This window comes from Accipiter gentilis, chromosome 19 (genome assembly GCF_929443795.1).
Source record: "Accipiter gentilis chromosome 19, bAccGen1.1, whole genome shotgun sequence".
Lineage (NCBI taxonomy): Eukaryota > Metazoa > Chordata > Aves > Accipitriformes > Accipitridae > Astur > Astur gentilis.
This window is the reverse complement of record NC_064898.1, coordinates 48267-62966: the sequence shown is the minus strand read 5'-3', so window position 1 is coordinate 62966 and position 14700 is coordinate 48267. Positions and strand designations below refer to the sequence as shown.

At 50.0% G+C, this 14700-nt stretch overlaps 1 protein-coding gene across 4 annotated transcripts in view; it reads right to left on the bottom strand.

Moving 5' to 3' along the window:
• LOC126048508 (uncharacterized) overlaps positions 1–14700 on the bottom strand; it is a 95358-nt gene that overhangs the window by 35634 nt on the left and 45024 nt on the right. The window contains exon 4 of one of the 4 annotated variants that reach the window (XM_049823653.1): positions 8689–8732. The exons of the other annotated variants lie outside the window; for them this stretch is intronic. Coding sequence (XP_049679610.1) covers positions 8689–8732 — 44 coding nt within the window. The remainder of the gene's footprint in view (positions 1–8688; positions 8733–14700) is intronic. 4 annotated transcript variants of the gene reach the window in all.

The window sequence follows — 14700 nt, the reverse complement described above, 5'->3', positions numbered from 1 at the left end:
TTTACTATCTAATGAGTACCTGATGACAGAGAAGGGGAGTGTCAGAAAATAGACCAGTCAGGTCAGGCTTTATGTTAGAAATGGTTTTCATAAGATTTAAGAGAACGCAGTTTTGGAATAAGGATTTACATACAGCTCCCGGTGTTCTGTTGGGGTGACGGTTTTGCAAGAAGCTGAGGTGTTTAGCTTTCAAAAGCTGTTTATGTAAATTGGCTTACCTATGAGTACTCTCCTTCACCTGTGTAACGAAGAAATAAATGTGCATCTCTAGACATGTGCATATGCAGATAGAATTGTAAGTGCAGAGCTGGGGATGATGCTTGTGTTTGAGGGTAGAAATACGGAGAGGGACAGCAGTGGGGAAAGAAGAACCTTTGAAGATAGCCTAGTGTTGCTCTCATTCTAGAGGTGAATGATCAACTTTCTGTACCATTCTTGACAAATGCTTGCCTAATTTATTCTTAAACATTTCCTGTAATTATTACTACTGTTGCAAAGATTGCCACATACCCTAAGTTTTTCAGGTTGTAATTTAAGCCCCATGATTCCGTGTAACTGTGTGCAGTGGATGCACACAAAAGTTCTTCCTTATAGCTACCTTTTAGAGTTTAAACATTGTTCTTTCTCTTCAGTATTGCCCTTTCCAGGTTAAGCGGCTGTTTTTCAATTTATGCTTTGAAGTCAGACTCCTGTACATCGTTGAGCACCCTCTTGGATTTGCTGTAGACCCTCGCCAGTTATACTACACCCTTCTTGAAAAGCAGTACATCATCTGGAGGGTTCAGCAGCTAATCCGTGCAAATGTAGCGCTGCAGAAATAATGCTTGGACGTACTAACTCCAGTGTGATGTGTGAGGAGGAATCACTGGGCCTTTTGATTAGCAAGAAACGGTACGTAAAAACTAGGTGACAGAAATAGGACACGAAGCTGGCATCCTGGTCTTCAAGCTTACAGTGCAGCTCCGTGGGCTTTGGCTGACTAAAGAGGAGCATGAGGCACGGGAGGGAACTGCTGCTGGATCTTAGTGAAAGGATGGTAAGTCATTTGGAGAGAGGTTTTCAAAGCCAGGAATTCAAGTCGGGTGCCCAATTCCAGATTGCCTGTGACCTCACTGTGTACTTCCCTCGCTTGTCTAACTTTGTGTTGTATATTGTCTAGCAGCTTTTCTTTCAAAGTTAACAAAGCTACACTTGTGTGATAGGTGATGTAATGATCTCATAATAATAGGCAAAATCCAAGTCACAGAAAATGCCAGCATTTGAAAGAGAGCCCTGATAAATTGCTAGTGCCTTATACCACTGCCACTTACCAGGCCTTCCATGTTAGAGCTGTCTTAATCATTGATGCTGTTTGCTCAGACTTGGAGCTGTAATATCTGCTTCTTGTTTCAGGGTTTATTATGAAGTTGCTGATGGCACTGCCTTAGCCCTTTGGCTAAGAAGAATAGCAAATAATTTGTGGATTATCCGTAGAAGCAGCAGCCAAACAGCATTCTTTTCCAATCAATAGGGAAGAAAGCTGCTGCACCGGTTTGTCTGGGTTCCCTCGTACCAAAGGTCTTTCTCGCATTTATTGATCCTTTTTGCAACTTGTTCAGGGTCAGCTGATGACCGGAGCGAACTGTCAGGTCTTTGAAAAGTGCTTGTAACTGTGAAAAGAGGTTTGTTGACTTCCTCACGTGATAAGTAGACATTGAAGAAATTGCATGTTCCTCATCTCTTAAGTCAGAGACCGGAATTGGATAGATGCTGTGTTACTAGAAAATAAAATACAACTGGGCCCCTTGAGACAGAAATGTCTTGATGAAATCGTGTTATATTATCACAGGGACATAGTGATTGTTTTCTCAACTAACAAACAGATCCTAGGCAAAAAGAATGTTTGTTCCAGGTAATTCTGGTCAGTCTCCCAAGGCAGTGGATCTGCTTTGCAAATGAGAAAAAGTGGACCTAAATACTATTTTTGTTCCCCAGTTGAAAATGGGCACAGCAGAGCCTCTATAGTTTTCAAATCGGTAGCAGCTCCTTCGCCTGCTTGTTAGCAGACAGAGCAGAATCTGTACTTTCTCCTGTATGGCTCTTGAAAGAAACTTGGTTGAACTCCTTTGCTTGGTGGAAAAAAAAGTGGGATGTTGGATCAAGTGCAACAGTAGCAAATACTGACCTTCCTGAAACTATTTAGAGTTTTCATGTGTTGATACTCTTAGAAAAAAACAAAACTTGAAAAAAAATCCTATAAGGATTAAGCTATAAGATAGTTTTCAGGGGAAGAAAAGAAAAAAAAAAGAAGAAAAAAAAAGGAAAACTAAATGGAAGATAGTTTTAGAGAAAGTAACTTTCATAGCACTTGGAGGTAACATAGCTGTCTGTAAACAGGATGTTTAAGGAAAAGATACTCGGTCTCTTTATGATTCTTTCTGTGGCCTTCTAACTGAAAAGTCTGACTGTGTGAACCCTGGTTATCTGTGTTACGGAAAACTGATGTGCTTTGCAAGCTGAGATTCTTCTGCAACAGAGCAAAGTAGGAGAGACATGGTCTTGTGGTTCGGGTTACTATCATGTAATTTAGACTGTGTAACAGCCAAATCTTTTTGTGATTTAAAAACTTCATTTAACTGCATAAAGGATGAATGTGCCCCGTGAAGAGTTTCTTGTGTTCGTGCACATTGCCAGTGATTTACCGCTGAGAGAAGTCCTAGCAATTGTAAACAACTAGATAATTCATCAGAACATCACACATAAATATATCTCCAGTAATTTTTATATCACAGCTAGTCTAATGCATTAACTTTTTATCTGTGGAGCTCTTCCGTAATAATCTACTTCTCATTTTATGGGATAGACAATGAAAGAATTTCTTGAAATATCTAGAAGACAACATTGGATGACAAAAGGGGAGAGACAGAATGGGTTTTGAGGTGTCGATGCAGTATTACAGATTGTGTTGCCATTCATAGAGGAGAAGACTACTTTGGTTATGATACCAAAAGATTTCTCTTCCACATCTGTAAGCTACACTCATTATTTTACGCTTAGAAGCTTAAAAGATCCCGAGAAGGTAATTTCAACCTCTTAATAAAGGCTACATGGCTAACATGATATTATTCACTTTGTGTGATTTAGGTTAACACATATCGTTCTCGGTGAAAACTGTTGAATTGAGAGTGTTATTTTCACATATCCTGGATATCAGAAATTAGAAGACTACGTAAATTGTCAGAGGTTTCAGTTTGCAAGTCTACTGAAGCTTTTAAATGCCTGATTAATGTTTAAGCGCAGAAGAAACCCTACTACCGAATTCAGGTGGGACCGTATTTCTGTGAAGCAGCACGTCTGGTTTTAGTACCCCCCCGTGCACCTTTGTACCCTCACCTACCCTCCCCACTAGGTCCGTGTCTCCGCCATGCACACCCCCGCGAGTTGTTTCCCACTGCACCCCCTGCTCTCCTATCTCCTGCCCTGCCTCCCTCCTTTCCCTCCTCCATATTCCACACCACCACCCCCCCATCATCCATCAGGCTCCAGACCCCTGGTGTGCTGCCTGCACCCTGTTCTCTGTCATTTGTTCTTCTTCTTTTCCTTACAAGTTGTTGTTGTTTCTTTTTCATGATGATTAAACTGTTTTTGTTTCAAGCCACGAGTTTTCTCACTTTTGCCCTTCCGCTTGTCTCCCCGTCCCGCTGGGGGCGGGGGAGCGAGTGAGCGGTCGTGTGGGCCTTCGTTGCAGGCTGGCGTTAAACCAGGACACGAGGTGAGTTGCAAACCCTGCCTGGCTAATGCTGGAGGCTCTCTGTGTTCCTCCTGCCATCTCGACGGGCCGTCCTTGTTCTTCATCGCCGCTTTATAGCGAGCGCCTGTCGCTCTGTAAGCGGCAGTACTGGGGCCGTGTTGCAGGCGGCAAAGGGCAACTGTGACGCTTGCTGGCAGGAGCGGCAAGGAGTGCGGAGCCACGCTCCTGTAGGGAGCAAAGATGGAACCTCGAGGGCTCTGTGGTCCTCTGCTGAGGACATCTAATATCCCGACAGGCCTCTTTGCTTTCCCTGCTTCACGTCTGATTACGTTGAACGCCGGAGGGCAGGGCGGTAAGTAACACCGTGCAGCGTCTTTTCGATAAGAGATGAGCCCCGCGCAAGAAGCCTTGCGTGCGTGCAGGATTAGGAGAGCCGCGTTCTGATAGCACGGAGGTGCCCACCCCGACCGAGCCCCAGGGTCGCCGGGGTATCGCTCGCTTGCAGGTGGGCCGCTCGCATCTGGTGCGCTGGGTCGCGGCCTTTCCTGCCGAACAGAGCTGCCCCTCCGGCACGAAGCAGCTTTGGGTCTCCTGTGGCCTGCCTTCAGGCTGTCACCTGAACCAGGCGTTATTTTTTGTTGTAAATCTCTCGCCAGCGTCTGCTGCCCGGCTGCTGTCGCTCCTGCAACCCTGATGCCCCATGCAGAGGGATACAGCAGTCCCTGGGGCTTGCTCCAGGGGACACCCCCCCCCCCCCCATTTGCAGGTTCCCTGTGCTGCTTCTCCTCTCTAGATAACGGGGTGGGGGGGCAGGGACAGAAGCGGCCGCCCGAATTGTCTGTTCCTTGCACTTGACTGCTGTAAACGCTCCAGCCGCTCGGGTGCTTTCTGGAAGGGAGGCGATGAAGAGGAGTGCCCGGGCTGCGAGTGGGGAGAGGGCAGGGCGACGTCAGCCCTGTGCCCCCAGCAAGGAGTTGCCGCCTGCGGCTGGTCTCTGCTGGGCTGAGCTGTCAGTCGTCCCTCACGCAGCTGACGCTCAGAAGAGGATCGTTGCGGGGATGCGGATTCTGCTGCCCGGGGAGCGAAGGTGGGAACTGGCGTTGGGGAGGCGCGCATGCGCGGTGGCGTGAGTCGGTGGGCTCCTGCTGGTGCGCATGCGCATTGGCACATAGACGTTGCTAGCCGCTGTTGCCTGGCAACTGAAGCGCAGCTGGGCAGCCGCGCATGCGCGCTGCGCCCTGTGCGGCGCGCTTGCTGCTGCCTAGCAACCAGGACGCGTTACGGCCGCCTGGCATCCGCGCATGCGCCCAGTGTCGTTTACGGCGTCGCCGCTGTTGCCAGGCAACCAAATCGCGACACGACGCCTCGGCAAACGCGCATGCGCGGAGGCGCGGTTTACGGCTCTCTGCCTGTTGCCTGGCTACCAAACCACGGTACAGCAGCTTGGGAGCCGCGCATGCGCGGTGGCGGCCCCTTGCGCCAGCGCTCTTTCGCCACCTAAGGACCAAAGTCCGGTACTGCAGCTGGGGTGCCGCGCATGCGCGCTGCCGCGTTCTGCCAAGCCCTCGCCGCTGCCACCCCGCGGCCAATGTTCGGTACTGCAGCTCGGAGGCTGCGAGTGCGCGGGGCTGCCCCGGTCCTGCACGTGCCGTCCGACGGTACCGGCAGTGCGGCCCCGGGGGGAAGTGCCGCCGCGCTCGTTGCTTCCTCCCTCCCGGTAAGGAAACGCCACTGCCGCCCCGCGGGCGAGCGCCGGGACCGCGGGTGAGGCGAGCGATCCCCTCCGGCGGGGGCGGCGGCGGCCGCGGCGGCGGGTGCCTCCTGCCCGCTGGCCGCCCGGGGCCGGCGGGACGGGAAGCTGCGAAGCGGCCGCCGCGGCAGGCTCCCGGTCCGCCGGAGGCGAGCCGGGCCAGGGCAGCGCCGGGCAGGTCCCCGAGAGCCGACAGAAGGGAAGAGGGGACGGAGGCGGGCACCCCCCAGGCGCGGCCAGCGGGCGCCTCCCCGAGTCGCCGGAGCTCCCCCGCCGCCTTTCCCCAGCCCCGCTCGGCCCCTGCGGCTGCCCCCAGCTGCAGCCCCTCCCCTGAAGCCTGTGCTGCAGCCGCAGGCAGCCCCCGAGCCCTGTCGTGAGAGCGGCAAGCTGGCCCTCCGGTGTTCTCGAGTCTCCCTTAAGGCGGGTGCCGTTAGCAGCGGCGCGGGGAAGGAGCGGTGTCCGTCCGCGGAAGCCCCTGCGGACGGAGGGGCTCCGGCCAGGGTGGAGCTGCGGTAATAACGGTCGCTGCTGCCTCTTTCCCTCTGCCAGAGGCCACGCCGTGAGCGGGGTTGTCCGTTCGTCCCCGGGGATGCCGCTGACTGCAGCAGCCTCAGGCTCGCGTGGCCTGTCTCTGCCCGGCCTCCCTCTCCTCACGGCACGGGAGCGCAGAGGGACAGGCGGAGCACTTACTGGCTGTGGACGGGAGCTGCTGAAGCTGGAGAGGCCACAGAAAGGTAAAAAAGAAGAAACGGAAGGCCATCTGGCTGGCAGCTGCCTCCCGCTGCAGGCCAGAGGGACCCTGCCTCTGTGGGTGTGGGAGGATCCCTCCTCGTAGTCCACAGCAGGTCAGACCGCCAGGGTCTGTATGCGTGACCAGCAGCGCGGTACAGCCACGTAGTGAGCGAGCGAGCGAGCGAGGCTACGTGTCTAGGAGGCCTCATCTCGCAAGAGCTGCGAGGGGCTCGCGTGTTCCGTTATGCGGAGGACAGCCAAGCGACTGGAGTTACAGAAGAGGAAGGGAGGAGAGAAGGAGAAAGAAGCGGCTGAACTGGCAAAGTCTCTTGGCAGCGCCAAGAACGAGAGCTGCGGTGAGCCCCGGGCCCTCGGGGCCCCGTCTCCCCTCTTCGGTGTTGCGGTCCCTCCCTGCCCCCTCCGTCCCCTGGTCCCCTCTCTTTCCCACACCCCTGCTTTTTTTTTTTTTTTCCTTTTTTTTTTTTTTTTTTTCCTTTCCTCCCTTGTACCTCTGATACTGAAAAGCCGGTCGACGAAACTCCCTAAGACTCGTTTTGGAGTTTTAGAAAGCAGGCGTTCTTCACTGCAGCGCCGGATGCACGGGGGATAGTTCCACCTAGTGTGCGTGCCACAGCTTTAGCACAAACAGGTTATATAGAATAACTAATTGCTTATTAATCAGATGAGTATACATATACATAAAAACGACGGCAACCGATTATCATAGCGCTGCCTACATCCGATCACGTGCAAGGAAGGATCCATTTGAGACGAAGGGCTGCTTTTGCGACCTCCGACCCATTTGAAGTTCTTGCTGGCTGTCCTCGAAGTCTTTATTCTTGTCCTTGTTCTTTGATCTTGAAGCTTAACGCAGTTTCAATCGCATGTGGTCAGTTTCAGCATTGTTCCCATTTAGCTTACAGGGGAACATCTAGTCATAAGAGCAAAGAACTGCAAAACTTAGGAGTACCTACCTCTGCTAGTTAATTGCTCGGCTATACTTTTGTCTGTTGTTTCAGTTGTAGCGTTAGTATAAGATTTCTAACCATTATTTACCAAATCTCACTTTTACAGTCACCTAGCAGCAAACCACAGCTGGTACAAAGTATTAAAACCACCCAAATATTTCGACGTGCCATACAGAACATATGGAAATGTGCTATCAGAGGTGTCCGAGGGGCAGGGGGAGCGCCGGGGGGCGCCCCGAGCCCCGGAGCAGACTCGCTGGCAGGACTCGATAGGCGCGCGACTGACTGAATAGACGCTGGCCGGCCGGCCCCTTTGCCCTCCGGGCTGCATTTGCGCTCCCTCTGCACGGGGCGAGGGGCTGTGAGGGAGCCCAGGGGAGGAGGAGGAGGTGAGGCGCTGGGGGGGGTCGGGCCGTGCCCCCCCTGTTCCTGCTGGGCTCCAGCTGTTGCAAATGTTCTGGTAAAGAAATCAACATTTAATCACATAGAAGAGTTAGGTTTGATTAAGAAGTAAAACTGTGAAGCGTAACGTATAGGATTGTTAAGTTTGAAACGTAGCCATAGAAACTTTAGGAGCTGTGTTATGCGTGACGCTAGGAACCGTAATATTGTTAAAGTCTGAAACAGCTAACCCTAGAAACCTCACCAGGAAGTTACTGGTTTTCCTACGTTCTGTTTCAGGAAACTAAGGAAACCGTCGTGGACACCAGTTTGCTGCTTGGAAACCCCCTTACCCTTCCCATCTCGATTTGAGTATCGACGATGCCAGTCAGCAGAGCCAAGCGTCACTGACCAATGATTGTTTTAAAATAAGAATATTGATAAGGTTATAGAATCACAGGACCGATCGTTACAACGGTTAAATTTAAGAACGAGCATAGTATGCGTTTTTACGGAAGGAGCTTAGGTAACAATGACCTGACGGGAAAAGCCTGTAAAAACTGATGGATTTTGATACTAAGTGGGACACGCCTTTGGAGGAGCGATCCCCCGTGTCCCCAGCGCTGTGATAAACAAAGCGCCTGCTTCTTAACTTCACGTTGGCGTTAAGGAGTTTTATTCTGGATTTCGGTAACGGTTTTGGCGACCCAGATGGGACCTTGCGAGTGAGACTGGACGGGATGGCGTGTCGATCGAGCTCCGGCCGGCACCGAGGTATTCTCGGGGAGAACCGTCACCCTCGACACGCAAAGCTCCTCGCAGCGTTCCCTGGAAAAAAGGTAAGGCGCTGCTTCTTTGGAATTTGTTTGGAAAGCCTGCCCGTGAGGCGCGGCGAAAGCTTCCCAGGGTTGGGGCTTGGAGGGTAGCCGTCTGCACTGGAAGCCTAGGCGTCTGCCCGTAAGTCATAAGCGAAAGCTATTGCTGGGTTGGACTTTGTGTATTATTTGGGACAGCTGTCGTTTGCATTTGTTTGGTATTTGGTATTTGAATGTATATAAGTATAATGGCATTAGCAAAATTGTTTAAGAATAAGAGTGCAGGAAATAGAACTGCTGATGAAAAGTTACCAGAAACGTCACCGCTGGGATGTTTATTGGCACGTTGGGGTGAACTGCAGGAAAAATGGTAAACAAACAGAACTTTGAGTTACAATACTATATTGCAATTCCTGTTGTTTTGTAGGAGAGAGAGTAAATGGAATAAAGTGCCATATGTAGATTTGTTCTTTTTAAGTGAACGTATCGGACGGGGACCGGAGGGGAGTCTCCCAGCAGAACCTCTGGTTACAGCTAAACTGGGAGAACAGAAAATTGAATTTGAGTTGACACTAGAGTCACCTTTTCAGTTTTAAATACCTCAGAGGGAGAGTTAAGTTTTGAAGAAATTGGTTGTGTTGGTGCAACAAGCGAACGAGAAACTAGACCCTTCTTTAAATCTTTAACAATGAAATTAGGAAAGCAATGGGTCACTCGGCAGTTTTTGTATGTGCCAAATTCTCCTAAACTCCTGTTAAGGAGAGGTCTATTTGAGAACTTAGAGGCAGAAATTAAATTTAAAAATGGAGAGCTTAAAATTTTAATTCCAGAAACTAAACGTATCGAAGCAGCGGCTTTGTTGTTAACAGGATGTTTACCGAAAGCAGAAGATTATACCGGTCCAAGTGTAATGCTGTCATTCCAGTCGTCTGGACTGGGAACTTCCCGGTAAATCCAAAAAGCAGAACCTGTGAGAGTTGATTTAAAGCCAGGATCGAATCCGGTAAGAATGAAACAATACCCCCTAAAACCGGAAAGTCGGAAAGAGTTAGTAATGGTAATACAAAAATTTTTAAGATACAAATTGTTAATAGAATGTGAATCCAGATATAACACCCCGATCTTGCCTGTTAAAAGGCTGATGAAAAAGATGATAGATTAGTTCAAGACCTCCTCAGAGCAATAAATCAAATAGTACAAGGTATTCATCCGGTCGTAGCAAATCCTTATACTTTGTTAACAGCCCTAACGGAGAAATGAGAATGGTTCACAGTGTTGGACCGAAAAGATGCCTTTTTCTGTATTCCCTTGGATCCCAATAGTCAAGAGGTTTTTGCTTTGGAATGGGAAAATCCTGAGACTGGGAGAAAAACACGATATACGTGGACAGTCTTGCCTCAAGGCTTTAAGAATAGTCTTACCATTTTTGGAAATCAGTTGGCACGAGAATTAGAGATTTGGAAGAAAGAAAATAATCAAGAAATCTTGCTGAAATATATGGACGATCTGTTAATGGTAGCTGAGACGGAAGAACAATGCACAAAGTTAACTCTTAACTTTTTGAACTTTTTGGGAATCAGTAGATATCGAGTGTCAAAAGAAAAAAACCCAAATAACCCAGAAAGAAGAAACTTAAAGTTGAGTTTTAAAATCCTAAAAGGACAGAGACAATTGGGAACTGAGAGAAAAGAGGCAATGTGTCGTCTCCCCGAACCTAAGACTAAAAAAAATGAATGACAAGCATTTCCGGGAATGGTCGAGTGGTGTCACCTGTAGATTATAAATTGTGGCTTGCTGGCCTGACCTTTACAGGAGCAGCTCAAAACCTCAAACGACGGATTGGACCGATGCCGAGAAAGCTACCTTCCACGAATTGAAACAGGCTGTAACAGGGGTGCCAGCCCTAGCGTCTGCCAGATCTCACAAGAGACACTTGAACTTTTTGCTCGTGAAAGACGAGGTAGAGCTCTGGGTATCCTGGCCCAATATTTAGGGCCAAGTGGGCGAGCTGTGGCCTACTTCTCGAAGCGATTGGATAACGTGAGTCTGGGATGCTCTGGTCGTCTGAGAGCCGTCGCTGCAACTGTGCTACTGATCCAGGAAGCTCGTAAGTTCGCCTGAGCAGAAAGGATTACTGTACGTTTCCCATATGATAACTGTTGTGCTAAAACGGAAAGGGGGGCACTGGTTATCCCCTAGCAGAATGCTGAAATACCAAGTGGTGTTGTTGCTGGAACAAGATGATGTTTACCTAAAAACTACTACCGCCGTTAACCCCGTTGCGTTTTCAACAACTGACCGAGTTAAAGGAGAACTGGAACGTGACTGCTTGCAGGCAATCGAAAGAGTTTACTCCAGCTGACTGGATCTCTGAGATGTGCCACTAGAAGAAACAGATTGGGAACTATATGCCGACGGAAGCGGTTCCATCTGTGAAGGAAAACGTTTTATCGAGATAGACAATAACTACTGAGGAGGTACTTGCGTTGCCAACTTTGCCTTCGACGATCTCTGCCCAAAAGGCTGAATTGATAGCTCTTACTCGCTCTGGAACTAAGTCAAGGAAAGCGAGTCAACACTTGGACAGACTCAAAGTATGCTTTTGGAGTGGTACGTGCGCATGGAGCGACACGGGGAGAAAGAGGACTGTTATCTGCACCAGGCACCGCCGTTCAGCACGCACAACAAATACTGAAATTGTTAGAAAGCATTCAAAAACCAACAGCAGTCACGATGATGCACTGTAAAGCACATCCGTTAGGTAAGACCGGTCCTAACGCAGGTAACCGACTGGCTGATAAAGCTGCTGAAGAGGCTGCAGAAAAAGGCATCCTAGCACTAGTTCCAGAGAAAGGTATAAAATTGCCTAAAGAAACTCCAAATTATAATGAAAAAGATGAAGAATTAATTATTAGATTGCAGGCTAACAAAATGAAACAGGATAGGCTGTAACACCGACAGGTCGAATAATAGTCCCACCCACAATAATAAGAGAAATTGCCCCATTGAACATCACAGAGTATACTGGGAAACAGAAAGCGAAATATGACAAAGATTGTTTAAACAATTATAAGTGGACGTGAAATGTATATGTAAATTTATCCCCGAACCAGTAATAAGATCATCTTTGGGATTATTAAATAAGGAAATTTTTTAGAAGAAGAATATTAGCAAATTGATTTTATAGAATTGCCTTGAAAATAAGGATATGTCCTAGTTTTAGTTGATATCTTTACTGGGTGGCCCAAGGCTTTCCCTTGTCGCACCAACAAAGCAAGGGAAGTAGTCAAAGTCTTGCTCAAAGAGATAATACCAAAATATGGGGTGCCTGTAAGAATGTCATCTGACAATGGCCCTCATTTTATAGCAAAGATTATGAGACAAGTTGAGCCATGTATTATCTATGGATTGAGACTATCACACCCCACATAGACCACAAGCAAGTGTGTGGGCAGAGAGAGAGAATGAACTATATCCTTAAGCAACTGTCGAGTAAAATTTGTCAGGAAACCTCACTCCTCACATGGGTTAAAGCGTTACCCGTGGCTCTATTAAGAATCGGAGTATAGCCAGAAGAGAAAGAAAAGTCAAGTCTTTAGGAAATGTTGTACGAAAGACCATATCAAGAGTCCTGTGTTCTGAGTATCTCGAGTGCCTTTGGAGATATGTTTTTAAAAGGTGTTATGATTTCTTTAAGCAATTCTTTTCAAGAACTTTGTCAGTATGTCTCCACAGCTGGACCCTTAGAACTGGACGTAGCAGCGCATCCCTTCCGACCAGGAGACTGAATATATATAAAATCACCGAGAAGTGGAAAGGACCGTATCGAGTCATTTTAACAACACTTGTAGCAGTAAAGGTCTGGGAGAAGAACCTTGGCTTCATTATTCGAGAATAAAGAAAGCACCCAACAAGAAACTGGAAGTCTAAAGAAACTGTCCCTTTAAAACGGAAAATCTATAAGTAAGTTTCACGTTATCTATTTGGGAAAACAGTTGTGTAAAATTTATAATGTTGGGGTTGCTATTAGGAATATTGTCGAGGGCAATAATCTTTTTGTGTGTTTAGAGGGTGTATGTGGTTTTTTTTGAGGGGTTCTAAACATGAGATAAACAAAATGAAACAATTATTGTTTGAGCTATTCATCTTGGTATTAACCGGTTTTGTAATTTGAATTAAAAAAAATAATCTAGTTTTGTAACTGATTCAAAGTTTTGTAAAGACACAGAATTTAACCTCGGTAACAGCCTGCCTTTCCGATTCCAAAGTCAGATGAAAATCTAGTTCCGTGGAGAATACTGACATTGAATTTAACCAAAACTTGAGAAAAGAGGTAGAACAATGAGAATCATTTTAAATCAGATTAAATTGGATGGATTTAAAAGGCAATTATTTTTTTTAAATTTGAAAGAAGGAATTATAGCGTTGTGAATTATAACGTTACCAAACCATCCACCTCACGGACAAAAGAATTAATTTACTCGCCCTTCGGGAGAAACTTGTACAAGCACCCCTCGGGGCTGTCAGCTGCCAAAACCGTAGAGACAAGTGCAAAAAGGAACTTGGGATCATGTTTAAAATATAAAACGATGTTTAGAACTTACTGGAGTTCCAGGATCCTTGTTAGAGCCACCCAGAGTCAGGACCATCTGTGGAAATTCAGACCGGTTTAGACAACCAGAGAAGCATCACACATCCTAAACAGAGCTGTATGAAAGTTTGTACTTGCAGCTAGCTCCTCTGACCCCAAACTCCCAAGACCTTCTCTAGTAGCTAAAGCTCTAAGATGGGGGTGTATTTGTAGAAAGGATAATAATACTTCACATGATCTTTGGTCCCCTCTTAATAACGGGAAAAATTTAGCTTGGAGTTGACGGCATTAAAGGACAGGTGAAAAGTTCAGGCTTAACTGCTTGGGTGACTAGTGATGCTATATGATCCACTCACCTCTTCATGAAGGAGAAAAGCAAATCGTGGTCTTGAGACTTAATAACTCTATCCTCTCTCTGGAAGAAATCTCCCTTGTGGCCTCGCTCGCGGGTGGACCTGGGGAAATCGAAAAGATGATACCTGGCAATCGCCAAGTCTTAGAACTAAAATCAGACGGGTAATAAAATCTGTATTTTGACCCCAGTTAACACCTCTTCCACATCAGATGACTCTTGACATCTGTCACTCAGTCAAGGCAGTGCCTGCTGCTTCACTTCACCTTGGTGGTGAGGGGTTTGGTTGCGGGTTTCGGTACCACAGCTGCGGGCCGGGGCTGGAGGAGCCGCAGGTGCGGGCAGTGAGAGGCTGATGGCGACGCCCCCTCCCTGGCAAGGGGAGGGGCCGCCGGGAGCCCAGGCAGGAGCGGAGCTGAGCAGTGACCGGGCTGCGGCTGCCCCGAGGGAGAAGGTGAGCGGGGCCGGTCACCCCTCGGTACCGGCGAACGTCGGAGGCGGGGGTGGCCCGGGGGAGGTGGGGGCCGCCTGTGCCGAGGCCGGGGGGGAGCCCTGGGGGCTCACAGGGCGGCTGAGAGAACGTGCGCGCGGGGGTGGGGGGGGGGGGCGCGGTCAGGGCGGCTGAGAGAACGTGCGCGCGGGGGTGGGGGGTGGGGGCGCTGACAGGGCGGCTGAGAGAACGGGCGCGCGGGGGTGGGGGGTGGGGGCGCTGACAGGGCGGCTGAGAGAACGGGCGCGCGGGGTTGGTGGGGGGGGCGCTGACAGGGCGGCTGAGAGAACGGGCGCGCGGGGGTGGGGGGGGCGCTGACAGGGCGGCTGAGAGAACGGGCGCGCGGGGGTGGGGGGGGTGCTGACAGGGCGGCTGAGAGAACGGGCGCGCGGGGGTGGGGGGGGCGCTGACAGGGCGGCTGAGAGAACGGGCGCGCGGGGGGGCTCACCGGGCCCCGTGGCGGGGCTGCGCAGTCGGCCGGCGGGTCCCGGGGAAAGCCCCGAGGAGGACGGCGGGGTCCATGTTGCACGCACGGAGCGGCAGCGGGGCCGCGCCGTGCCGGAGCTACCCGGAGCGGCGCTGGGGGCTCGGCGGGAACTGCTGCTGCGCCGGCGTGGGGAGGTGGGGGGGAACGGAAGCGGCGTCCCCTCGGCGTCAGGCAGCGGGGCAGGCTGCCTCCCGGGGCATGCCGGGAGCTGTAGTTTTCGCGGACTCGGCAGCCGGGCAGCAGCGCGGCTCTCGGGGGCGGCGTAGTCGACCAGGTCAGACTCAGGAGCGTCGCCGGTTTCGCGTGGTTTTCCGCGGGCTTCCCGCTGCGCCCGCTCCCCGACCAGCCGTGCGGATGCGCCTCCTGGGCGCATGCGCCGTGCTTCGCGTTGGGGCAGCCCGGCG